This window comes from Mauremys reevesii, linkage group 16, assembly GCF_016161935.1.
Source record: "Mauremys reevesii isolate NIE-2019 linkage group 16, ASM1616193v1, whole genome shotgun sequence".
NCBI lineage: Eukaryota > Metazoa > Chordata > Testudines > Geoemydidae > Mauremys > Mauremys reevesii.
Window position 1 is genome coordinate 26,443,125 of NC_052638.1, and position 26,521 is coordinate 26,469,645.

At 36.9% G+C, this 26,521-nt stretch overlaps 1 protein-coding gene and 1 long non-coding RNA gene across 7 annotated transcripts in view; one reads left to right on the plus strand and one right to left on the minus strand.

Annotated features, from left to right (window-relative positions):
• LOC120384356 overlaps positions 1-24,325 on the plus strand; it is a 47,012-nt gene extending 22,687 nt beyond the window's left edge. The window contains exons 2-3 of one of the 2 annotated variants that reach the window (XR_005588767.1): positions 12,390-12,576; positions 24,115-24,325. This is a non-coding gene — a long non-coding RNA (uncharacterized LOC120384356). Of the gene's footprint in view, positions 1-3,308; positions 3,516-12,389; positions 12,577-24,114 lie in introns of those variants that run through there. The other variant, XR_005588766.1, reaches the window with a different exon arrangement.
• LOC120384350 (transcription initiation factor TFIID subunit 4-like) overlaps positions 1-26,521 on the minus strand; it is a 195,573-nt gene that overhangs the window by 142,397 nt on the left and 26,655 nt on the right. For 2 of the 5 annotated variants that reach the window (XM_039502948.1, XM_039502952.1), the window contains exons 3-9: positions 22,872-23,009; positions 22,101-22,328; positions 21,083-21,205; positions 19,434-19,523; positions 17,326-17,580; positions 7,989-8,094; positions 3,260-3,374 (exon numbers count right to left, since the gene is read on the minus strand). In XM_039502948.1, coding sequence (XP_039358882.1) covers positions 3,260-3,374; positions 7,989-8,094; positions 17,326-17,580; positions 19,434-19,523; positions 21,083-21,205; positions 22,101-22,328; positions 22,872-23,009 — 1,055 coding nt within the window. The remainder of the gene's footprint in view (positions 1-3,259; positions 3,375-7,988; positions 8,095-17,325; positions 17,581-19,433; positions 19,524-21,082; positions 21,206-22,100; positions 22,329-22,871; positions 23,010-26,521) is intronic. The other 3 variants (XM_039502949.1, XM_039502951.1, XM_039502950.1) reach the window with 3 other exon arrangements.

Here is a 26,521-nt window from a genome sequence, read left to right on the forward strand (position 1 = left end):
AGTAGAGTCTTAATACATTTATTCTCAGAAATACTTGGTTAACTTAGGTTTGATATTGCTCTGGAATATTTCTTCACACCACAAACACCTAAGAGCCAGTAAAACAAAGTAAAGGCATACATTCAGGCCCACCCTGCCATTATGATACTCAACCATCCAAAAACGCTAATACCCTGTCTAACACACTAACTTTCAATTCAACAATATTATCCCTCCCAACGTACACAAAGAAGTGAAAAAAAATCAGATTTTCAGAAAATTAATTCTGTACTCAAAGAGTAAGTGCTGTAAATTTGGGGGGGTTACACTATATTATTCACTATGCGTATGCAAACAAAAAACAATGTAAACCATGCTTGATGTGCAGACGTAAATGCAATCTCAACTATGGAGTCACTATTGCATCTCCAAACACTTGTCATTACAGTTAGCCATTTATCATCTCAATTTATAAATCCAACTATCAAAGAATTTAATATATACTTCCCAAGATTGTTGTATTGGCAGATTAGCATAGCACAGTGGTTCTCAAACTTTTATACTGGTGATCCCTTTCACATAGCAAGCCTCTGAGTGAGACCCCCGCTTATAAATTAAAAACACTTTTTAATATATTTAACACCATTATAAATGCTGGAGGCAAAGCGGGGTTTGGGGTGGAGGCTGACAGCTCGCGACCCCTCCATGTAATAACCTCATGACCCCCTGAGAGGTCCGGACACCCAGTTTGAGAACCCCAGTAGCAGATTAAATCACAATGGTGAGGCCCCTTGTGGATTTCAAGGAGACTTCTGTTTGTCTCTCCTCCCTGATTGCGGAAAGCAATACTTGGGAAATACTATTATATTTTTGGTATTATAGTAGTGCCCGAAGGCCCACAAACAAAATTGGTGCCTGCCTATGGCAATAATGTTTATCTTTAGGTATCACCACAGGTAACAAAACCATACACATGAATGGGGTAGTTCACATTTTTCCCTGACAAATTTTAGCCAGGATGAGTTTTTACCCCAAGATAAAACAATATACGAAGTTATGTGGGTTTTATTTTGGGGACGTTAGGGGATTGACAACTGGGTTTATGAAGGGAAACTAGCTTCCATCTTAACTATAGAGCACTAACCATCACTCCATAATGCACTGTGAATCTAACTTTTACCATAGTAATTATTGTCAATATTGAAGGCTAAGCTACCATTTGTGAAACCCTCAGTTCATATGTGCCTCGCATGTATAAATCCCTCACACTCACTTCAGTAAACAACATTTTATATTGGAAAAAATAGTTCAGCAAGATATGATAGACTTAGTGTTTACATGATTAAAAGAAAATGTCTAGAAAAATAAAGTTCACACTTCTATTACTAGTGACCAACCCTTTGCCCATAAGACTGAACAACTAAAGTAAGTTATTTTAAAGAAAGAGTATGAAATAATGAAACAAATATGCAATAATAAAGCACCGAGGGTAAAATGAATTTATACATAACACAACTATTTTTCAAAATTTTTGCTCTGCTTAGATGCCAGTTTGCCTTCTGGCTACAAACACATTCTTCACACACGCTGGGAATGTTGAGGAAAACTAGTCAGCATTCAGAGGATTAATACAGATTTCCAGCTCTATGCCTTTAGGCTTAATAGTCAGACATCTATTTGTCCTCAGGAGAGGTTAGGGGTTGAAATGCAAATATGCAAACAACAGAATTCTTTGTTAAGATATCAAGAAAAATCTCGATCTCTACTACTGTTTAATAAATCCTTGCAATTTTGTGGATTTATTTAAATTCAGCATTGTGTCTTACTATTTTGAACAAGAAAACAATGCAAGAAAACAAACAGATTCATTCTGACTAAAATTTATTCTCTAGAGGAAAAATGACATACACCCTTGACAGCTTATTTACCAAACTCACTAAAGATTTATTGATTTATCAATCAGTGCCTTGAGCATTTGCTTCCCCCCCAGGGAAAATTAACAATTCCAACTAATCTAATATATTCTACGTATAAACTAAGTGAATGAAAGAATCAATCCTGGCACAATTTACAACAGCCAGTAAAAAAAAAAAAAAAAAATGCTGTCCCTTTTGGTGTATGTAAAATTGAACGCCATGCTAACGAAGAATAAATGCCTATGTTGCTTACTAATACAAAAAATATTTATTAAGACAGTACAATTGAACCCAACATACATTTTAAATCATTTAAATACTCAGTGGGAGGCAAGTACATTGGAAAATAAAAAATTGAATGATTTTGCTTCTAGATTAATACTAAGTACTACCACTATTAGTTGCAATGCTGACATGCCTCAGAGCAGAGAGATTTCACAACGTCCTACGAATTCTCTTTAACTCTACCTGTAAAAGTCTAAGCTTGTCAATTAATTACTGGTTTGATGAGGTCAGATCAAAGTAAGTATCCTAAAGGAAGAATGTGACAGTCTAAGAATACTTTCCCATTTTAGCAAATAAATAGGAAAAAAAGGCAATATTTTAAAAGCAATTAAAATGCACTTACATCCATTAAACAAAATTAAAATGAAGGTGGGAGGGAGATAAAAACAGCAAATATAACATTAGCTTTCCACTACAAGTATTAAAAATGTTCAAAACATATAATGTACAATAATATTTATAGAAGTTTGAAGGGTATTCACAATAACAGGCACAGCAGCTCAATAAACCCTGCTACTGGGCTGAACTTCTGCAGCTCCTGACCACTACAGGAACTCAAAGAATGCCCCAAGTTGTGCCACGCAAACAAATCACATCAACAGCAAATAAGGCAATAAAGTTTCTCTCATCAGTTCAAAAGAACAGAGTTTTCCCTAGGCTTCATACCTGCAGCTGACCTGCACAAGCCTATCTACATACAGTATGCCCTGCTGTCACAATTAGGATCATCTCAACAAGGTACATCTCATATAAAAGTGTTAAAATCTGATTAATAAAAATAGTGGTATTGCACATTTATGAAAACCTCATCTACATAGCTTCCTTTACTAAAAAAAAAATTCATATTCACAAAAGTGATTTGTAAGGTATATTAAATATTTAAAAATATCTGCATTTGGGGGGGGAAAAATCTGGCATCTTTCCTTTTTTAAAAAGAAGTTGAACTAAATAAGCAGATTGCCATCCAATCAAAGTGCATGGGAAATCTAGGAATTATTATAAAATACTGCCCTCTGGTGTTAAGCCCATTCTAAATTGTGTGTGTGAGGAAGGGGGTTGTTGTTGTTTTTTGTTTTTACCTGAAAGATCCACCTCCAGGGTCATTCAACTTGTTTTTCTGATTTGCAGAGACCTGAACACCAAAGCCCCCAGGACTTTGGCTGGCTTGTATTGTTGGTGCCTTCCCTACTGTGCCTGAAAAACACCAAGCAATGTTATTATGAGCTGTCTTAGACAATTTACATCAAAGAACCTTCTGTCCAGGAACTAAATTTAACTGTCTCTAAATTGCAAACAAAAGCAAGTTGTTATTTTTAAAGGTTCCATTGCTGAAGAAGAGAGAACAATTTAAAAAATAAAGATGAATATTAACTTTTTTTCAACATTTACTTGTGAAAAAAATTAAAGATTCTAACACTGCAAACCATTATTCATAGCTGGCTAATTAATATGTTATTATATATTATATAATATATTATATATGTTAATATAATTAATGGCAATAAATATGTTTGCAACTACCAGTAAACTATTCTTCTACATAACGTGCACAGAATAAGCAAACAGGAACTGAAATAATTTATTTTAAAGGATAAGCAAGTGGTACCATCTAAGAGTTTTGGTAAAAATCATGTTTAAAGATATTCAATAACACTGTAGTATTTTGTCTTTGAAAAGTAAAATATATTTTCTTTTTTCCTATATAATGGTTCACTTTGTTACAATGAAGAATCACACATTTTCAGTTAAAAAAAACAGTTTGAGTTACTGTTTTACACAGTACATAAAATATGTAAAATTTGAAATAAAATCCTATTTAAAGCCCTACACTTATTTTCTCATTTAAAAAAATATTTTGTAAGCAGTTCACTTCTGTAGCTATACTATGAAAAAATACTTTCAAATACATAGTTATATCAATCAAAGTAAAGATTTTCAAATGGGCCTAGGTGCACTCAGTTCCCATTGAAAGTCAATAGGAATTGGTCATCTAATTCCCACCAGTGCTTTAGAAAATTCCAACCGAAACACACAACAAATTTCTGTTACTAATTAGCAATAAAAATTACCACAAAGCAATAGAGCTCTGGATGATCAATGCAAGGAAACATTATACCAGGGCTTGAATTAAAAAGTTTTGATCAAGTGGAATTTTTACATTTTTAAGTGATACTTTAGTTTACTGCTTATATACTTTTTTAGTCACGTCTACTCGGGCTATAGGTGGTCTGATTCTCTTTATCATTCTTCAGTGCAAGCCCTTTTAAGGCATATAAAAGATATTAAAAATTAAGGTCTTCTGAACTAATAAATTCTTCCCTTTTTATGCTTACAAATCTCAATTACTATTAATGAGTTACATGCACATGTAAAGAAGACCTTGAGACACCTTCAAAATCATCTGCAAGACCTTCTTGAAGTAGTCTTATGACTCATTTATTATCTGCAAGTGGGCATGCTTTCATGAACCTTTGTGATTTATATTTTTTTTTTGTTTTATAAGCCCTAAAAACTAAAGCATGATTAGCTGAACTAATAAATTATTTAACAACATATGCTTTTCTGTAACAAAAGGGTTTGCCTTGACTGAGGACAGCATTTTTTTTTTTTAATTCTAAGATCTTTGTTCAACTTCAGTCTGAGCTCTCAAGACAAAATTTATTTGACAGTCTTTGTTCAATCCCTCAGTCTACTGTGTATTACAGAAACCTCTGTATGAAGCCTCAATCTTGGAAAATCCACAGTAAGATTTAGGCCATCAGTTTCTAGACCCAGGGAATGAACATGTATTGTGACATATTGAAGATCCATGAGATGACACAAATAGCATCAATCCTTTAGCTGGTCAACTCATGTATCTATTTCAAGTAAACTAATTAGAACACTTTTTATTGAGTGAACTGGAAAGCATGGGATAATGAATGAAATAGAAGAAAAATTAACATAGGTCAGCATGTGCTATTTCTGTTTAGGAGACTCAAAGGGGCATTAATAATAAAAAAGCTGCAATGGCTCTGGCAAGGTGTAACAGATTTAGTGTATAGTGTTAAAAATAAAGTAATGAAATAGTGGTAATGTTCATCCAGAATTAATTAGCATCAATAGTTTGATTTTTCTATGGATGCTAAACTCTGATCCAAGAATATTACAGAAAGTACAGCAATCCAGTAGTCAATCCTTTAGTTTCCTGAAAGCAATCTAAACATATATAAACTGTCATATCTAAACTGTATATAGAGAATTAAATTCCACTTGCCTTCACCCTACGAATATGAATTTTCTCAACTGGATCTGACAGAATGTAATTAAGTATGAGGTTTTAAATCTGGGATGATGTATACCTCCTTTTCTATTTTTAACAGCTACTGTATGTATATAAGCAACAATTTCCTAGGTTGCATACTTTGTTGTTGCAAGGCCCAAAGCAAAGATAGAAACCTTGATAATGATCTCTTTGTTTATTAAGGCAGCCCAACACAATTTGCAATAACTTTTGTAAATTAAAATCAGCTGTTGGACTGGATACCTCAAGAGACTGATAATGACATACAGAGTCTTTCACCATTAGGTCACAGGTTTAAGCATAGGCAGCAGGGTCTGGAGGAATGAGCCTGAGATTAGTTGTCAGTAGGTGTCTAGTTCTAATCCTGGCTGTGCCAATGATTCACTGTGTAGCCTTTGCCAAGCTACTTTACAGCCCACTAGCTCAGTTTCCCCAGCTGCATGGCCTGGTTTACACTGTTTTTGTACTGGTTAATTACTTCAATAAGGGGTGTGAATTTTTACTTAAACTGTTATACCGGTACAGCCCCTCATGTGGATGCAGTTATACAACTATAAAGATACCTGTCAGTCTGCCTACACTGAAAAGTTGTACTGCTTTAACTATACCAGTAAAGTTAAAGCAGCACAAACCCTGTTATACCAGGATAAAGGTTCTCTGTCCTGCTATACCTATTCCTGTATGGAGAGGGGAATGTGTTATACTGTGTAAGACACAAGCATAACTGTGTTCACATTAGGGGGTTGTACTGTTTTAACTATACTGAGATAGTTAAAGCAGTATAACTTGCATGCAGACAAGCCTGTAAACAGAGATAACAATACTCATCTCACTTAGGGGAATTTTAAGAATTAATGTTTCTAAATGCTTTGAATGTGTAAAGCTTTATATAAATGCTAAGAATTATGCTAAGAATCTTTAGGCAAGATTGTGAATACCACCTGTTACCACCTCATGGCCAATCAATGGGCTACATGAAATAAATGTGCTTTTTAGCCATAGTTTAACAGAGAGATGTCCACATCATGCAAACTTCCATCACCATTAGCACCACTGTTGGCATTCTCAGCACAGAGGCCAAGCACTGAATGGGCATTGTAATCAAATTAACCTTCTCACATTAAGGTACACCAATCAGGATTCCGAGTGTGAAAGCTTGCACTCTCATTACATAGTAAATAATTTTTGTGTTAATAAAATTAGGATCTTAGTCCTGGTCTACACTGGGGGGGATCAATCTAAGAGATGCAACTTCAGCTACGAGAACAGCGTAGCTGAAGTCGACGCATCTTAGATCGACTTACCTCCCGTCCTCACGGCACGGGATCGATGGCCGCAGCTCCCCCGTCGACTCCACTTCCGCCTCTCGCCCTGGTGGAGTTCCAGAGTCGACGAGGAGTGCATTCGGGGATCGATTTATCACGTCTCATCTAGACGCGATAAATCGATCCCTGTCAGAACATACCCTTAGTGTCGGTGTTGTCAATCCAATACTTCTTTTAAGAAGTAAACTCACTTCAACCCTGACTGGAGAAAGCAGTCCCCATGTCCAGGCAATCCTTGGCCTCTCTGAAGTGAATGGCCAGTTAGAGAGTCAACTGGTGCTAATCGTAATGGCGGGTTTAGTATGTATATACTTGCCTATGGGCAACAGGAGAGACCAAATTACTCATCAGACAGACAATAATGATTTTAGACATTCCCAATTTAGACTGGATTCAGACTGAAGACCTTAAGGTGACAAGCTCTGTATACCATTACAAATACTCGGTTATCTAACTGCCTGCATCCAAAAAGATATTTGACAACTGTAAAGAGAAACAAGGTTAAAGATAGCAAGTAATAAAGGGGTGCTGGGAAACACACACAAGAACCTCTAGGGAGAATAAGGAGGAGAGAATAAGCCAGTCCATTAATCTATCTTTGCACAGCTGTATGGAACATCCTGGCTCCATACCTAGCCTCTTGCACCCCAAACTGTCAGTGGCTAGGCATGCTGTATTCAGCACTCAGTCTCTGGCATCACAAAAAGTGACTCTGGCAGCAGATGAAAGACATTTAGCTGAAAAGTTCCTCAAAGGTCCTACCTGGTCCTCTGCAGCTGGAAAGACAGTGGCTACAATTGTGGCCTCAAGGGTGAGAGATAAAGCAGGGAGATTAAACCGAAGCATTCTCAGGGCTGCATCAGAAAAGTGAAGAAAGTCTTTCCCACAACCGGGGAAAAAGGTCATACAATAAAACAGTAAAAACCAAATCCCTCACTTCATTCGAAACTGCTGAGTGCAACCTGGGCAATTTAGGATGTAGCCTTAAATTAGTAGTTATAAAACAGCTAGCTATATCGGTCAGAAAAATATGTCAAAATTATATAGTGAAAACATGCATTTTCAGCCAGGAAAATGTAAAAGGTAACGTCAAGCCTGCCAATGTCAACGCTCAGTTTTCCCCATGCTACTACTTTGTAATAAAATTACAATTGAATTCATACAAATGTAACAAACTCACTAGAACATTTAAACCCATACCTTGTGGTCTAATGGTCTGAGTTATTACCACTGGCATCCTAATCTGGGTAGTCTGGCAAGCAGGGTTTCGTTTCACAGTTTGAGCAGATGTTGACTGGATAATCTGCTATTATTGAAAAAAAGTATACTTATATTATACTCTATATACAAACACACACCACGTGTATATATATATTAACATGTATAATTACTAATTTAAGCATGTGGGTCTCTAAAGCACAGCCAGCTGGTGACAAAAGTCATATTTATGTAATGTATGTGGTTTGTGTGTGTGTGTGTGTGTATATATATACACACACACACACACACACACACATATATATATACACACACACACGCACACACACACACGTCAGCAGTATGCTTTTGAAAAAGAATAAACATAAATACTGTTTGGCAAAAAAGTCATTTTCTTGATCCAAAAATATTGTATTTCATAGGTGTGAGATCAAAAATAAAGCTCTGGGGGTTTTTTTTAAATACAATTTTACTAAGAAGGAAAAACATTTTAGGAAATCTTCATACTGGTCACTAGTTTCAGTGGTGTTCATCGACAGCCCCATAGGCTTTTCCCTTTTTTACTATTTTTGTTAGTACACTTCTGCATTTTTAATAAATATAAAAAGTTAAATCTCAAATGGTTACGCAAGACTTGCAGTCACACATGCAAAAATGGGAAACGGACTTTTTATAGTCACTGTGTCATCTTTTACCTTGTACCATTTATTTTTAAAATTCAAGAATTTTATTGCTTCAATTAATCTTGGGCCAAAGCCTACTGCCCTTATTGAAATTCTCAATTAAGTCAGAACGAGATAAGAACCTTTCAACTTGATCCCTTATAAATAAAAACAGAACAACAAAATCTGCAAGGGTCACGTCTCAATGATATCAAAATACATGTTCATAATATCAGGAACAGGACAGCACAGATGTAGAACAGTGGACTGTCCAGTAAACATGGCTTTCTCAGAGGGAGATGAAATCCATAAATAAACTAAAAAAATTGCAAGAAAAGTTTAATGATTTTGTGGGGGTGGGGGACAACATCCACTTTAAAGGATGGTAATGACACAGCCATGACTGGTTGAAGATAAAGCTACACAGACAACTCAGGGTCCTGAAGACATCACAACTCATACAACCTTCACAGTCATGGCTGTACCATCCTTTAAAGCGGAAGCAGTTTCTCTCTCTCTCTCTGATACAAAATCAATAACATTTCCTGAAGGATGACTGTACTACAATTCAGATTGCAATCTAATTTAATATGTTATACAGAGCAAACAGGAAACAACGCGTCTTTTTTTGGCTGATCAGCATTATTCTTATGAACTGTACCCCAGAACATCTTACAACTATACAGGCCAAATCCTGGATTTAAAAAGGAATTTTGCAGGATTATAAAATACAATGAAAATGAGAAATTATGTTTTCAAATTTAGTTTTGAAAACAGATTGAGAAGGAATGGAGGTAGGAAGATAAAGGAAAGGTTTCCATCACCAGAAATTGAACAAAAGGTTCCTGCATCATAAGCAGTGAAATTATGGGAAGAGGGAAGGCGATTGGGACTAGTTAAGCAGAGGGAGTGTGAAGAGGAACTGAGTGAAACATGGTTAGTGGGGTAGGCTAAAGTAAGACCATGGAGTTTTTAAAACACGGGGGGCAATTCTGAATTGTGCCTGAAATTAATGAGGAGCCACTGGAGGAGTATAAGGATGGGCATGATGTGTGGTTGTGATTCTTTGTACGTGAGAGAAGACAGGCAGCAGCATTCCGTACGTGCTGGAATTTGGAGAAGTGGGAAGCCATAGTCAATCTGAGAGGAGACAAAGACATGCATGGATGAGGAGTCATCATAACTGTATACACAAGCAATGTTACAGAGGTGGGGAAACCAACTTGCAAAAACAGGAAAGGTGGGAGGGAACAAGACAGTTCAATGAAAAAGGAGGCAGCTACACTTATGGACACAGAAGGGAAAAAGGAGGTCTCTATTAAGCTGGGAGACAGAGCAGCTGCATGTATTTGGGAATGCTCCTTTTGCCCAAGAGAAACACTTCTACCTTAAAAGCATTTGGATGAACCAAGACAGGCAATGAGTGAAAAGGGAAGAGTCATTAAACACAATGATCATCAGAGCATCAGCCAAACTTCAAGGTAGAAAAACATGATCTAGAAGAAAAAGAGGAGCTTGGTAACTGAAAATATTAAAAGAAAGGAGAACTGAATCTGAATGCATCTTGATGCAGAGGAAGAATTACCACTAGACGTAGAACAAGTGTGTTTTAATAGGCAGGAAGACAATAGTCCACAATGTCATAGAGTACTCTGATCTGAAAGGCAAAAAAGGCTAAGTTTCTCAATCATACCTCTCTCTAGTCACCATGCTCACAATATTCTTTCAAACTAAGTTTTACTACGGTGATAGCAGGTAAACTTCTCCTCTCTATGACATCAATGCCTGTCTTCATTTCCTGATACATTCTACTCTCCTCTGAAATGATGTAAAATGACATATTTTAAACAGCTGAGGGGGTTTGATACCAAAGACAAGGCAGTTATTGATAGTGGCTTAACAGAGAGAGAAAGGGTGTGGGACAACAGGAACAATAGGAGTGGAGAAGAGGGTCCACAGAACAGACAGTTCTCTATGAAAACTTTCAAGGGAGTGTAAAAAGGGTAAATATACTGGGGTGGAAAGCAGAAAAAATAAAGTGAAAATAAAAAGTATCGCCAAATTTAAATAATAAAACAAAATTATGTAAAAGAAAGGAACCCCATTATGCCCTGTCCATACTATCTGCATAGCCTACACGTGGCAAAGAGCATCTAATAGCAGGCTGCTACTCCCCCTCCCAAGCAGGTGGGCAGGGAGTGGGCATCGTACAACCTCTTGTGTCAACACAGCTATATGCTGGCCCCTTAGTTGGCCTTGGTTGTAACGTTACAATCCAGCCCTTTGTTCATTAAAACAAATCTTACACAGAAGCACCTCAGCCAGCACCTTGAGCATGCTGAACTAACAATGTTTTCACACAATTACATGCAAAACGTAGCAATAAAGGCAACAGTATAGGAAATAAACCACTGGAAATGATACAATTCTGAACACAACAGTCTCTGCTTGGTAATTTTTCTTTTTTTCTCACAATTAAGTGAGAAAATATTGTGGAAGAAATAAAAAAGCCATTTAACTTGTATATGCACACAGTACAGATTGGCTATGGTCTGATATGACATTTATCTTCACTCATGAGTAAACACTTGCTAACTCACTTGTGGCTATGCCACTTGTGATTTATCAGTCTACTCACTCCTGAAGATAAATGTCATATCAAACCTTAGCTATCATGTAATCTGGCAGCATTAACTCACTTCTATCTTGCTTTTGTGGGTTTAGATTTCATATATAACATTAATGTTGCTATCCAGGGCCAAATTTTTACAAGTTGCCTAAAAATGATGCTTGTAAAATTGCATATGCAATTGTGTTTTCTCCCCTCAAATTAATAAAAAAATAAAATAAAAAAAAAATCAGACAGCATCTTCTAGTAAAAGCTTCTTTTTCTCCACCTTGACCAATACTGTGTTGCTGAATATACTCTTTCAAAGAATCAGTGAAGTCAGAAATGAAAAAAAAACAAAACAAAAAAACCCACAAACTATTAGGTCATGTAAGTCCTCTCCCACTTACTGTAAGATTGTTCTCTATAAAATATTCTCTAGTCTACTTTTAAATGTTTCAAGAAATGGGCCTTTCATCACTTCCTTTGGGAGACTATTCCACAATCTAACAACAGATCTTATGGTAAGGATTTTCTCCCTTATATTCAGCCTAAATACTACTTTGCTTAATTTTATCCCTTTATTTCTATTTATACGCCTATGGATCACTCTAAATAATTCATCACCCTACTTTAATGTTTAAACCCTTAAAATATTTGTAAACATTTTTCATGTTCCCCTTTAGTCATTGTTTGACCAAGCTATATTTCTTTAATTCTCTTAATCTTTCCTTTTAAATCTGTCCCTTAATCACCATTTTTGTAATTTTCTGAATTCTCTTTAAATTGATTTTTTTATATATATTCAGGTACCCAAAATTGAACGTTGTATTTTTAGGGAAGTGCCATCATTGGTTGATAAAGGCCACCCCAATGGTCCATAATATAGCACCAAATTCACATTTGCCTTTTTGCCACTGGCTTACATTGCAAATATGTATCAAATTTCCAGTCCACTGTCATGTCTAGGTATCTTTCTGAATGAATGCCTTTTAAATATCTACTGTGCACTGATTATTTGCATTTCAAATTTATTATACGCTCATTTTAGTTCAGTGACAGGACCTATATGCATTTGTTCATTAATACAAGCCACTTTTTTATTGCCTTCAGTGAACTTCCTTTAAACCAGTAGATACCTAATGATCAATCCCAGCTGTCTTCCAAACAGAAAGTAGAGGAGAGTGGTGTCCACTGAATCTCCAAAACGCATTCAGAATCCACCAGCTCAACATTAAAGACCCAAAACCAAAGATTTCAGAAGAGTGGGGGAGAGGGGGTAAAATCCCCATACTATCAGGTATTCATGGTCTGCCATTTTATTTTACTTCTAATTTCACATTATTCCACTGATTTAGCAGCATTCCCAAGGCTGGTATAATGGTTAAGAAATATCTCAGAGCAAATATTGTTCCGATAAGCAGAGGTGGATTAGCCACTGGGCCAATGGAGCCCATGTCCAGAGGCCCCGGCCAATTGGGGGGCTCCAGAAAAATGGGCACTCCTGTGCCCTGATCCACCTGGTGTTCCTGCCAGGAAGCAGGAGAAGCCCCTGCACACTGACCCTGCTCCCCAGTAGGAGCGCCAGGTGGGCAGGGGAAGCCCCCACACCCCAACTCTGCTCCCTGCCCAGAGCACCGGGCAGGTGGGGAAAGCCCCTGTGCCCCAACCCCATTTCCCCATCAGGAGCGCAGGGGTGTGTGTGAGGGGAGACTGCAGGTGGAACGGGTGGGGAGGGGCCCCCCACTTCCTCTGACCAAGGACCTCACAAATCCCTAATCCCTAATCCGCCTCTGCCAGTGTTGTCCTTTTGGACAACATGCACTGTTTTCATAAACACACATTTCCTAACCAAGAACTCAGAACACAAGCATTACATTTATAACACCGACAAACCCTGGTTTGTCAGCCGGTGGGATTGAATCTGGGACCTCTGGAGCTTAGTGCATGAGCCTCTACTGCATGAGCTAAAAGCCATATGGCTGTTAGCTAGGGCTGTAGAGCAGGCTCATTAATCTGTGTCTCTGTAAATCGTCTCGGTGCCACTAGATGGGACAGAGCACCTCATCCAGGAGGTATGTGGGTTACACATTTATATTTCTTTGTATTTAAACTCAGATTTTTTTTTTTTTTTTTTTTTACAAAAGGCGGTCTGAAAGCTAACATTCCTACTGCCACTAGAGACCTTCAGGTTTGCCATCCAACCTCTAGAACTGACTATACTTCTTGAAGCCCTTTCTTATCATATTGCAGTGTTTCCTCTTTTATCAGCTATTCTATCAGCAAGTCCATATCTAACATAGCAAGTGAATATGAATCATATGCCTACACCCAAATGAATCAAAACCGAAAAGAAAAATTTATTCTACAGCCAAGTTGTCCAATAGCAAAAAAGGATGGTATTGATAGCACTGATCTCTCAATCTAACCTGAGAAATACAATACATACAATGCAACACATAGCTGGATTATCACCACTAGATATGTTACATACAGATTCAACAAGGTCAACAAATATGAAAAACTGCCCTTGTTTGGTTTCACAGTTCTATCACTATTTTTTACCTACAGTACCCATAATGTGCTAAGTACTGTCCACACACATGAATACACAGTTCCAGTCCCAAAGTATTTGCAGTTTACTCAAACCTAGATCAAGTATGTAGGTATATAAATAGTTTTTTGGCTCATCACATTAGTCACTCATCAATATTTTTTCAGTATCGAAAGGAAAACCTAATCAAAGATTCCATCCAGCTTTGTTAGCTAGCAGGAATTAATACTGCCACCTCGGTCATTCACCTGCAGATCTCAAAGTGCTTTACAAAGGCAGTATCATTATCTCCTCTTTGATCTATCAGCGGCATCATACAATTTTAAAACTGAAGTTTTCTTTGTCTCCTATTGATTTCTACATTCATGCACCACAACTGTACATGGTCCCACAGATGAAAATTTATACTAAAGCACCCCCTCACACATCTAAAATGGTGCTACCAATATCACTTCAGCTTTGCAGCAACATCTTGATTATGCCACAAAATTTTTGTTCCATATCTCTTTCTTAAATGAGATAACAAGAAAACTGTTTTCTTATTATTTTGATGCAACTTCAATTTGAGGGAAAATTCACAAAATACTTTAAAACAACAAACTCAACTGGTTCTGTGTGGGACTTTCAAGATTGCTCAGCATTGGTATAATCTTGCTGGCACTGAAGCTAATGGGACTTTGACCAGAGACTTCCACAGAATGAGAGTTTTGCTAATGCAGGACTTCAGAAAAGTCTACTGCCTCAATGCAGGATGTGAGACTGAGTGAAGCTGGGGAGCCCTGAAATACCTCTATTATAGAATATATATTACAACCATGAGCGTCCAAAGGTTTCAGAGACACCTCAAACTCTGACTCCTTGGTAAAAATCAGAAAAATCAAGAGAGGGGGCTAGTAGACTGGCTCCCCTAATTTTAGAAGGCACTGAATGACTCTGTGGACAGGCTGGCTCTAAAGAGGCTATACTCCAAGTAGTTCTGCTGCCTTCATCTGGACAGTCTGCAAAGCCACTTGAAATTCTCTTTGGTGAGCTCCAAGTCTAGAGAATCTGAAGCCCATCCAGCTTTCTCTCTAAGCATTGGTCAGCTTTAGGTAGACCAGCTGTAATCTTCCTCTGTCGGTCTGTCTTGGGCAATCAGGCCAAGGGTCCTTGTTGTGCTCTGGGTTTGGGGAACACAGACTACTTTGAAGAATGCACAATGCTCACCATTAAAAGGTCAATATCTGTAATAGTTACCACACAGTTGTATTGAAGATACCTCAGTGTCTGCCTGTAATTGGAACAGTGGTTGTTGTGGTAACTCAGATAACCTAGAACAATGATTTTTGTCAGATGCTGACTAAATCAATATAGCACAATCTAGGCGACAGAGCAGGGCTTTGGTTAACCTGAGGTTCAGTTCAATTAGCCATACTACTACTAAGCAACAGACACAGAAGTATAGATTTATATAAAGCTCTTCTTTATATAATGAAACTTTTCTGTATGTTTTCTAAATGTATTTCCATCCTGTAGTAGTCCTTAAAAACACACTTTTTCTGGCAAGTCAAGATGCAACCTTCTGCCTCTGCAGCTATTGCTACTTCATGAGACTACAGCAGTTATTTCATTTCTCCAAATGAGATTAAAACACATTCCTAAGAACAGTCATTTTACCAATTCACAATACAGAACTGTCATATGGCATGGCCCACCCAACTGGTGCTTAAAACATGCCACTTTTTAAGTTGTCAGCTATGATACATTAGTTTGGAAATGAAGTTGTATGTACAGAATAAGTTAACAGATGACTGAGCAGGCATTCATATTGCTACTCTGTACCATTCTGTTCTAAATAATACGACATTCCGGAAAAGGTTTTCCTTATTAGAGAGGAGGGAATTCACACAGTTAAAAGAGAGGAGCAACAGCAGCCAAGTCCAGATTCAAGATCACATCCACATGTCTCATGTTTACTTTAAAAGATAAGGTCAAGTAACTTAGCATCTCAAAAAGTACATATAGTTCACTACAACTGTTCTCCTAGGACTTTGCTACTCCTACTATAAAATAATTATTTAGATTTTAAAAGTTAATGATTAAACTGTTTTAAGAAGCTTATGTAGTGTCCAAATGACATGGAGCTCAAATGGGTATTTAAAAATTGTACATTGTTACTTTTTAATTAAATAAACTATTTAAAGTTAAACATTTAAAATAGATTTTTCCCCAACTATTTATTTCCTTTCCTAAGTCTACTAGTTCAAGGAACAGTCATGCGACTAACAAGTTCTGGCAAAGCTGTTATACTTGCATTTTAGAATCCTGATAAAGCAGAATTCCATCAGCTTAAGATAATACCTTCAAATTTGCTCATCCTAATTTTTAAACCAAAGTTGTGTATTATATTCACATATATGTGTGAACTGCAAACAAAGAAATACTTTTCATCATTTCACAAAAGTGGTTAAGAAAGACAAGAATGGACTGCCATATCATTAGACTTAGGCTTTTGTAGAAACTGAAAAAATACATATACAAGGCTACATATGCTATATACCATGGGCCCAATGGTACCACTCCATAGTGAGTAGAACCTTACTACATGAGCAGTCCCATTGAAATCAATGGGGCTGTGTGCATGTAGTAGGATATTATTCAGTGTAAGCAAGAGTGAGGAATAACATTTTGGTATTCTGGCTAGACCAAGCTGATTGTTACAGTAAAATTATTTTCTTCTCCATAGTTTTCTAATTAAAAATGTACAGGAGAGTTTAAAAAGGGACCCTCCCTTTTTCATTTTAAATCAAATTAAAATCTAATCAAAGCAGAATAACTTAACACTGATTGCATGATCATATGATCATCTTTAAAATCTTAATTCTTCCTGTGAATCCTGTAAGTCTTAAAAAGCTAGCTCTCTTGTACTGCTGTAATTAGGTAAGTATCCACTGCAAATATATAAAAATCTCTATGTCCCAGAAATGAAAGCCCTGATCCTGCAAAGACTTACGTACATCCTTAGTGTTATACAGTGTCAGTACTTCCGTTAAAATTAATAGGAATACTCACAGTACATAATGGTCAGGGCCGGCTCCAGGGTTTGTGCCGCCCCAACCACCAAAAAAAAAAAAAAAAAAAAAAAAAAAAAAGGCTGCAATCGCGATCTGCAGCTCTACCGCCGCCATTTCAGTCTTCGGTGGCAATTCGGTGGCTGGTCCTTCGCTCAGAGAGGGACCCGCCCCCGAATTGCCGCTGAAGACCCGGATGTGCTGCCCCTTCCCCTTGGCCGCCCCAAGCACCTGCTTGCTGGGCTGGTGCCTGGAGCCGGCCCTGAGAAAGATGAGTATGTGCGTAAATCTTTGTAGGATCTGTACCTAACATACTATATGAGAAAGACAAGATAATGAAAAACAGAAGTATTTCCAAATTAGAATGTAATAACAGAAATAAAGAGTAACTTTAAAACCACTATTCAACCTATTTAGAAGCTTTCCTTTATGTTTTAGTACCTACCAGTTGAGAACTCTGATTTGACTGTACTAGTTTAACCTGAGGAGGCTGAACTGTATTTGATACAAATGTGCAAATGCTGTTTGGTTGCCTTATTCCTACTGTCTGAGTTGTGACATTAGAGGAAATACTTCCAGAGGCAGGTTGAGGTATAACTTGTGACAGCTTGGTTTGTTGAAGCGGCTGCTGAGATGGCTGTCCTTGCAAAACCGAATGTTGGCTATTCAATAAAGATTGTCTCAATGCCGGCAGACTTTTCTAAAAAAAATAAATAAAAAAAAAGAAGAAAAATGGGGAAAAAAATCAAACTTACTAAACCATCAAAAAAAGAGTCTGTTTTTGAAATGTATACACACACTGGAAAGCATAAATCTTTAAAACCAGTTGTATGACCTGTCTAGCACTTCAGGAGAAATAAACTTGTACATTTTAACATTCTTCATATTTTATATGAAGAGGGAAAATTCAGCCTGGATCTCATCACAAATTATTAATTTGGTCAACATGGTGGGCTACAGTATGACCTATCCTAATCCCACCACACAGGGGAGTAAGACCCCAAAACCAGCAGCCCATTAGGACTACCTGAAGCATGGATTTAGATCCTGTGAGGAGTAAAAAGTGGATGGGGAAAAGCGGAAGGGCAGAAATGAGCTCCATTCCCACTGTGTGCTGCCAGAAGTAAACTGCACCCCTCCTAGGACTATAGTAAGATACCTCTCCACATAGAATACCTAAAGCAAGACAATTTAATTGTGGGTGTCTTAGGGCAATAGTTGTGTACTGTATTATTACTGATGTACTGTACTGACTTCATTAGAAAAGTGTGCTATTGTGTGCTTCATGTTCAGACTGGTTCAGCCAAAAAAAAAAAAGTTCTAAAAGAGTACACTGTATTTTATGAATAAACTTTTTACTTTCTATATTATGTTCTTTTGAAGTGCTCCTCCAGGCAGCTGCAGGCTTTCGCAGTGCTTACCCCAGGCTGTAGTCACTTTTAACTTCTGTTTTTTATTTAAAAACGTAATTGTTGTTGCCAAGAAATGACTTCAAAGAAAGTGAAGAAGTTAAAACTTTTTGCCAGAGATGGCTGAAGAAGGAAAGCAGGGAAGAGAGTAAAAAGAAAGGGTTAATTATATCCTAGGAGAGAAGAGAGGAGAAAGGAAAGGGAAGGAAATGAAAGGAAAGGAAGAATTAAAAAATTATAGGAAAATTCTGCCCTAAACTGACAGATTGCAAGTTGGGAGAAAAATAGAAAACCATGATAACTGGGATGTGGGTGAACAACAAAACATACATGTTTTACATCTAGGAGCTAATGTTGAGTACCAGAGCACCAAATTCTGCTTACTCTGCTCACACAGGTAAGCAGCTGGAAGTCAATGGTAGTTTTGAATAAGTAAGGCAAGCAAAATTTAACCACATATGCTAATTTGGGGGTACAAGAAACAATCCCATTTGAGACCACATTTTATAATATTTCTCCAGATGTTCCTCATTATAGGTGAGCCCTGCCCCAAGAGGACCACCCTGACAGAATTTACTAATTAATTATTTCAACAAAAGCAACAGCATGTTCCAGAGAAGCGTTTAGTAATCTCCCTTACACACTGCCATGTACACTGAATGTACTTGATTTCTCTTATTTAGACAAGACAAAAGCACTAGAAAAAAGTATGTCAACATGGATACTACAAACATACTGGTGAAGTAACCTACCATACTACTTCTGACTGGTGTACTTTATTATAGACAATACTGTGTTTATTTATCATAGAAAAGTAAACCCATTAGAACAGTAAGATACCTAAAGTCATGTGGGTGGTCTTTAACTACCTATATTAAATGTGATGTAATAAAGCTGCCAAAGACAACCCATTTCTTCACATTTTCCGTTTAAATATAGGAATATAACATTCAAGTAACCCACAGAATATTTATGTTTCTAAATTAGAAATTCTTCTTTTTCTATTTCTTAACTAAAATGTTCTACACAGTCAAAACTGGTTACGTATTGTGAGCAAATTTGTACAGTCCATAAAAATTTAAACCTGAAGTAAGGAAGCCTATTCGGTAGATAAATTTCAGATCTAAACAATATTTATATTCACCTTCAGGAAAGGTACTAGATATGGCTGAGGAGATGATTTCAGCTCTGACTGAAGGCAGCCTGTAAATTCTTCTGGATCAATCTTTGCATCCTGGAGTGGGGAAAGAAAAAAATAACTATTTGGGATTTTTCTGTTTTCTCAAAGAATGAGAACATATACTAGGACAGGCTAACATTGTGGAAATATTTATATATCTCAATAGATAAGCAACAAATCAACAGGGACTTTTAAAGTTCAAAGTCCCTCAAACTCATCCACGGCTATCAAATCTTTCTATCAAGAACTAACACACACACACAGCTTCTCAGAACTCAGGAATCTGTGACCTTTATGTATGCAACTCCCTCAGGGATGCAGACTTAAAGAAATAACTGGATCCCATAAACATGCAAGTCTTTATTCAATACTTCCATTCTGTTGATAACACCACCACCCAGATGAGAGAACAAGTAGAATTTTGGAAGTAAGATTTAAAATAGAAGAATTATATGTATGTAAGTTTATTAGTGAAGATGAAGGATCTATTGAAACTAAGTACATTTTTAATGTTTCTGAAACTATCATTAGTTAAATACTTATAGGCTGTCTAATGATTCAGCTGTCCTACTCTTGAGCCTCTCTGTGGTTAATATAGTATAGCAGAGAAGAAACAAAATATACCTGTTATATTTATTTTTCAATGTTTCAAACTTTAATTCTTTAAAACTATTAGTTTTCAAAAGTTCAAACTAATTTTTATTGGAACTACTAATATTTTTGTTGGATCACTTTTATGTGGGAAAGAGTCTTAGACTTTCCAAATCAAAATGTTTAAAATGTGCAAGTGTTCCTTGATGATTAATTCAAGACCATCATCATCTTTCAGGTGCATATTCCTTGGCATATACAAACAATGCGAGCTTGACTATTTGTCAAAGCCTTTGATAAAGTCTGTTTGCAGTGTATATCTGTTCTGTAGTGTACACTGAAATATATGTAGTACTGGAAGCTACCATAAGTCAGTTTTTCTGCAAGACCAATCACATAGTATTTTCAGTAGATGGAATCTATTTTGGTCATGTAAGTCATTTTGTTTAAGTTTGGAATTTTTGAAATCCACAGGCATTCAGGCCCCACTCTTGCAAAAAGACCCGCAGGGATCTTTTTACAGAATCTTGGCCTTAGTGACTTCTTAGAAAAATGTTTCAGTTAGCCCCCAATTCTGCTTCAGAAAGGCAGATCCCTACATCCATAGAGTCCAAATTACTTGAATGGGACTTTAATTGTGACATAAGAAACCACAGCTTACAGGATCAGAGCCACAGAAAGCTCTCACAAAACATATTTATTATATTTCTAAATAAACTTTATCAAAATATTATCCATCAAAACAAGAGTATTGTTCATAATGTTTATTAAATATTGTGACATTAATCAGCATTTTAACCCACTACAAGCAAGAGAAAATACAGCTTGATTAACAATGAAATTGTGAGGTTGCATTCAGTGCAGAAAAAATGTTATGACCATTTTTATGCAACACTTTTACCTTTCAACATTTCTGTACTGCAAACAGAAGCTAAAAAATAGATGAGTATCAAATTTAGTAACAATTTTCTGCATCTATAAACAGCACGTACAATATACAACTAACACAGCTTAATATTTACCAACAAATCCTGAACCAGAGCTTTCACATTACGGGATGTTTCTGGAGAAGGTGAATTATGGGAAGCAAGTTTTATCAGGGTAGCTAAAAAGTTTTTGCATTTCTTCACATTCTCTTGCATTTCCTGTTAAAAAAAAATCAGATATACATAGTATTTTGATATTGTTCACTGCTTAGACTAATACATGTAAATAATGGGAAAACTAGAACATTTCTTATCCAAATAAAAGCAATTTGAGAAGTGTCTTCAATTATTTGGCTCTTGCCACTGTAGTTTGGCACTCTCTTCACTTCCATTTAATCATTAATAGTCATACCATACAGTTACTAACTAAATTAATCACAGAAATATTTATTTTTCATGTCTGATATGCTATCATTCATTATATCCTTCATGGAACTGTAACCCTACATGATAAAAAACCATCATGAAATGTCAAAAATCCAAGCAATCACTGAGATGGCAAATACTGAATTCACAGGGTTTTTTCCCATTTTTTAACTTTTTAAATTACTATTCAATATAACATCAACTCTACAAATCAAATAATAAATACATTTCAAATATTATCATGTCTAAATCCCAATTTATTTGATCAGTTTACTATAACATATGCTCTAATCTTAACCCACTATGACCTTTAAAACTGTCATTTTGCCATATACTGAGGACAAGGCCACTGATATTATAGAACAACCTGCTTATGCACACAGTCATAATGATGGAGTCCAGCAGTATAATTAGAGGTCTATTTGTTCCAATTACAGAAATACTCCTTATACTGCACAAAGTTGGCCAAGTTAACAGTCAAGATCACTGCTATTCCCTCAAAGCATTTAGCTAAAATGTGTTCTTAACAGAATGTATAAGGAGGCCACTAACAGGATGTTATGGGAATTGGGTTGGTGTGAAAGCTCTTCCTGGTATTAAATAAAACTGAAAAGTGCACATATAACCAAGAAAGAAAATCCCTATTAATCTTCTAAACATTCAAACATTCCAGAACTTACATACAAACCTGTGATACAACTGTAGTCCCTGGTACAGGAGAGCTAGGTATGACCTGGGGCTGTGCTGGTACTTGTGCTGTCGTATGAGCTGGAAGTGGCAACCGTGGATGACCTTGGGGTTGTGCTGGGGTTTGAGTTTGTCCTCCAAAAATTACTGTAGGTTGTTGAGTTGCTGGGGTTCCAGTTGCTGCTGCTGTTTTAATTAAGCTCTGAGCACTTGTGGTAGCTACTGATACCTGATAACATTATTATAATCAAAAAGCAGATAATTACCTTCTTTAATATCTTTTATTCGATAATAAATCTTTAAAACCCAAAAATTGCAAACTTACACTTCCCTTCTACTGCTGAGTTTAGCAGCTTATTACAACAAGAAAATATTCTTCTGTAAGGTTACAATTTGAGGGCACAAATGTGTCACACCTTACTCATGTTACTTTACTTTTTGAGTGGTCCCTTTAATTTCAATGGAACTGTTCAAAGAGAAATGTATTACTAAACAGGAATATGGGTGATATAATCTGGCTCTTTCACATTAGAGAACTTGAGCGGCAAATTTACCACTAGGGTTAGTGTGTGCAACTCCAATGGCAGTGAGTTTCACCCTCGCTATATTTGGAAAATAAACTCATGGATAAAACTCATTTTTTTCTGTTTATAATACAAGTAGTATATTAATATTTATCACCAAAGCTCATTTAGAAAGCCTTACCTACATGACTGATTGCATCGGCATTCATTTTTGTTTGTGTTGTGCTGGTAACACTTTTAATACTTACTGTAGTGTGTGACAGAGTGGAGCCTCCATGTAAGGTTGCAGTCGATGTAGCACTAACTGGTGTAGCAGTTGACTGTACAACTTTGGCTTGCACTGGAAGTCCCAGGTGGACAGCAGATGCAGCTACAGAAGTTGGTTGCTAGTATAATAAGAGAAAAAGTATTAAATGCACTCATATTAAATTACTGAAGATGCAAAAAGTACAAAGGTTCTTTTACACAGTGATGAATTAAGTATCTAATAATTAACCTCTACAGAAGGTTACCAAAAAAGCATCATTTATTTTTACTACATAGCAACATGTAAATGATCAAATTGCTACACCTACAGTAAGATAATTATTTTATTCATATACAGATAAAAATGTCCAGGTGTATCTTCTTCCCTATTCTTTTGAGCATGTGAGCAGTAACATGCATCATTTTATTTTGAACAAGTGTTTCTTATTGCTAAAAGCTAGGAACATTACTAAAACATCTTAATATGTAAATATAACATAGCAGAGCATAGGAAAAAAAGGACAATGTGAACTGAGGGGAAAAAATTCACTAACATTTTGTGTCACATAGATGCATTACAGTAGTTATTATATGACATACATGATGTCATCACTAAATTAAATTTTTTAGATTATATTTGTAACTAGTACATACTGATCTTGTAGTCATGTACTGGCTCTGTCCAGTATTTCCTTTGAAAAATTAATACAGATAGAACATTTAAAAAGAGAAAAAAAGATAAGTGAAGTAAAATTAATATGAAAACATTTACACAATTATGTAAGGAACCTGCTATAAGATTCCTGGTGAGAAATTCGTGTTCCAGCTTAACTTGAACCAGGGCCGCCCCGGGGGGGGGGGGGGGGGGGGGGGCGGGGGCGGCAGTGGGGCAATTTTCCCCAGGCCCTGGGCCCCGCAGGGGCCCCCACGAGAATACAGCATTCTATAGTATTGCAACTTTTTTTTAATGGAAGGAACCCCCGAAATTGCTTTGCCCCAGGCCCCTTGAATCCTCTGGGCGGCCCTGACTTGAACTCCCACATAGTAGTCCAGGGGAAACCGGGCAATGATAATATTCAACTCTAGGCAGGGGCTTCCAAATTGCGATATATGATCTTGGCGTTCCATCAATTCACTTCACAACAATGTATAAGATGGTGGTATGTAAATTAATAAAGTTTGGGAGTCACTGCTTTAGAGAGAGGTGCTGGATGCATTATTAACAGAGCATTTCTTGATCCACAGAGTTACAATGATGGGGACTTCAGAAGGTCCCATATGTCCATGTCTAAATAAGGAAAAGTATGGTGAACTGGAGAGAAGGATTTAGAGAAAATAATGGGTTGAAAGGTAAAGGCAACTCAGAAAAGGAAGCCCACACAATTTTCTTGGACAACTGCCTCTCAGAAGTATATGAAATCTTTCTAAAAATATGCAAAAGAGAAAGGCAGAAAATACTATCAAATTTTTTTGTACACAAAGAATATGCCACTTAGTACAGCATTTTGAGATCACCACATGATAGATCAATAAAGGTAAAGTTATCATCAATGTCATCCCCCTCGTCTAGATCACTATCACTGTTCTTATCTACATCAAAAAAATATTCTTTTCCTCCTTCCTTTAACCTGTAAACAAATTAAGTTCACCTATTTCCAGAACCAATGGTACACTTTGTGCACTGCTTAGACGGAACTCTGAAAAATTAGATAATATTTATTCTTTATCATAATAAAAGAAAAGTGATTGTTAAAAGCTTATGAAGGAAAATGATTCTGACTTATTCACAATCTTTCCCTCAGCAGTATGTTTTAGCAATGACTAGCAATAAAATTGTCCCAGGCAGCCGACATGCCCATTATTTTTAGTGGTCTATTTTCATTTGAGGAGATAAATCTAATACGTTACTACCAAATAAATTTACAACCTAGTCTTAACAATAAAAATGTACCAACAGTCAAAATGTGATTTAATTCTATGTATATTTTAGGCTACATATAAAAAATTTATCATGCAGCATACAAACACTGACAGAATAAAATTATTTGTGAGTAAGGAACACAGAAAGCCCAGTTTTCAAAATGGGCTCCAAGTATGCAAACCACAAAATGTAAAATTAGCATCAAAGGGCAACTGTGAATGCAAATAAAGTAATTAGACATCTAACCACCTCATTCACATAGGAAAATTCAAATGCACAGACAAAACTGTACATGTATTGAGACCCTTGTTCACAATGTGGCCAACTATTTATTATAGTCTGAACTTTACACAAGGCAGCAGCAGCAACAAATAAATGCACATATTAATATATTCTTCCTTTTATCTTCTAAAGCAAAATCTGACTTTTGTTTTTAAATAACTTAACACTTATGAAAGAGGCAAGACTGGTATCCCTAAACAATATAAGTTCACTATTTGCAGAACAAATACAACATATGCATCAACCATGGAAGCTTCTCACACTCCCTTGGCAATGTGCATCAACCTTGACCTAGGAAAACTCTTCAGTGCGGAGAGGTAAATTCAATATCTATGACCATCTATCTGTGCTGATACAGCTAAGAAGGATGCCAATTAGTGCCCACTGTGATTACAGAGCTTTATAATAGATACATCTGTCCACTAAGAACTAGAGAGAGAGAGAGAGAGCGCACGAGAGAGAGAGAGAGAGACCATACATTCATTATAGGTGAGACTGACAGCACTGCTTATTACTAAGGCTGCCCAAAACTTCCAATAATCAGACCCAGTTTTCAATTGATTATAACTTTGCCAAATTCACTGTCTGAGCTGAAATTTTCCATGACAGGTATCTACCTCAGCCTGAACTCTTCTGGAAAATTTCAGCCAAACAGTTCAGCTATTACCAAGAATGACATTAGAGGAAAATACATTTTTCACTTATGTTAAAAAAAAATTCTGGAGACCTTTTCATTGGAATGCTCTAGTGCCCCAGGCTTTGAAATGAGGACTTGAAATTTGGCAAGAGGTGACCTTTGTGTCAGGGATGTGCCTATTGCCATGACCACGAAAATCCATCTGAATTTGGCCAAGTCATAAGCTTTTGACAAATCGTATTTCATATATGCTCAGTAGAGATTGGAAGAGGAACTGGCGGAGAAGCAGGGTATGGGAGCCAATACAGATGTGGCTGGAGGCACAGAGAGAGAGAGAGAGAGAGAGAGAGAGAGCGAGTGCAAGTGCAAGTGCAGGGGAAGGACAGGGTCTAGCTGGCCAAGGACACTGAGCACAAGGAGCCAGGGAAGAGCAAATGGAAGGACTGGGGATGACTGGGCAAGGAGAGTGGGAACAAGAGCACACGGGTGTTCAGAAGGGTGAGCCTACGACTGGGTAGGTGAAGAGAATGAGAGTGGCATGAGGAGCCAGCGGTGGGGAAGAGACAGGACTGGGACAAGTTGGAGGGGACAGGGCAGAAGGGTCAAGCATGAGGGAAATAGGCAGAGAAGTTTGTGCCCATTAGAGTACACTCCCCTTCCACAACAAGGAACAGAACTCAAAATCCTTAGTCTCACCATTCCTCTGCTGTCAGCAAATATCTGTGAAATCCACTAATAAAGTGTCCCACTGCCCATTGGTGCCAGTCCACCTAGAGGGTAACAACCTACTTCTGCTATCGGTTACTCCATTG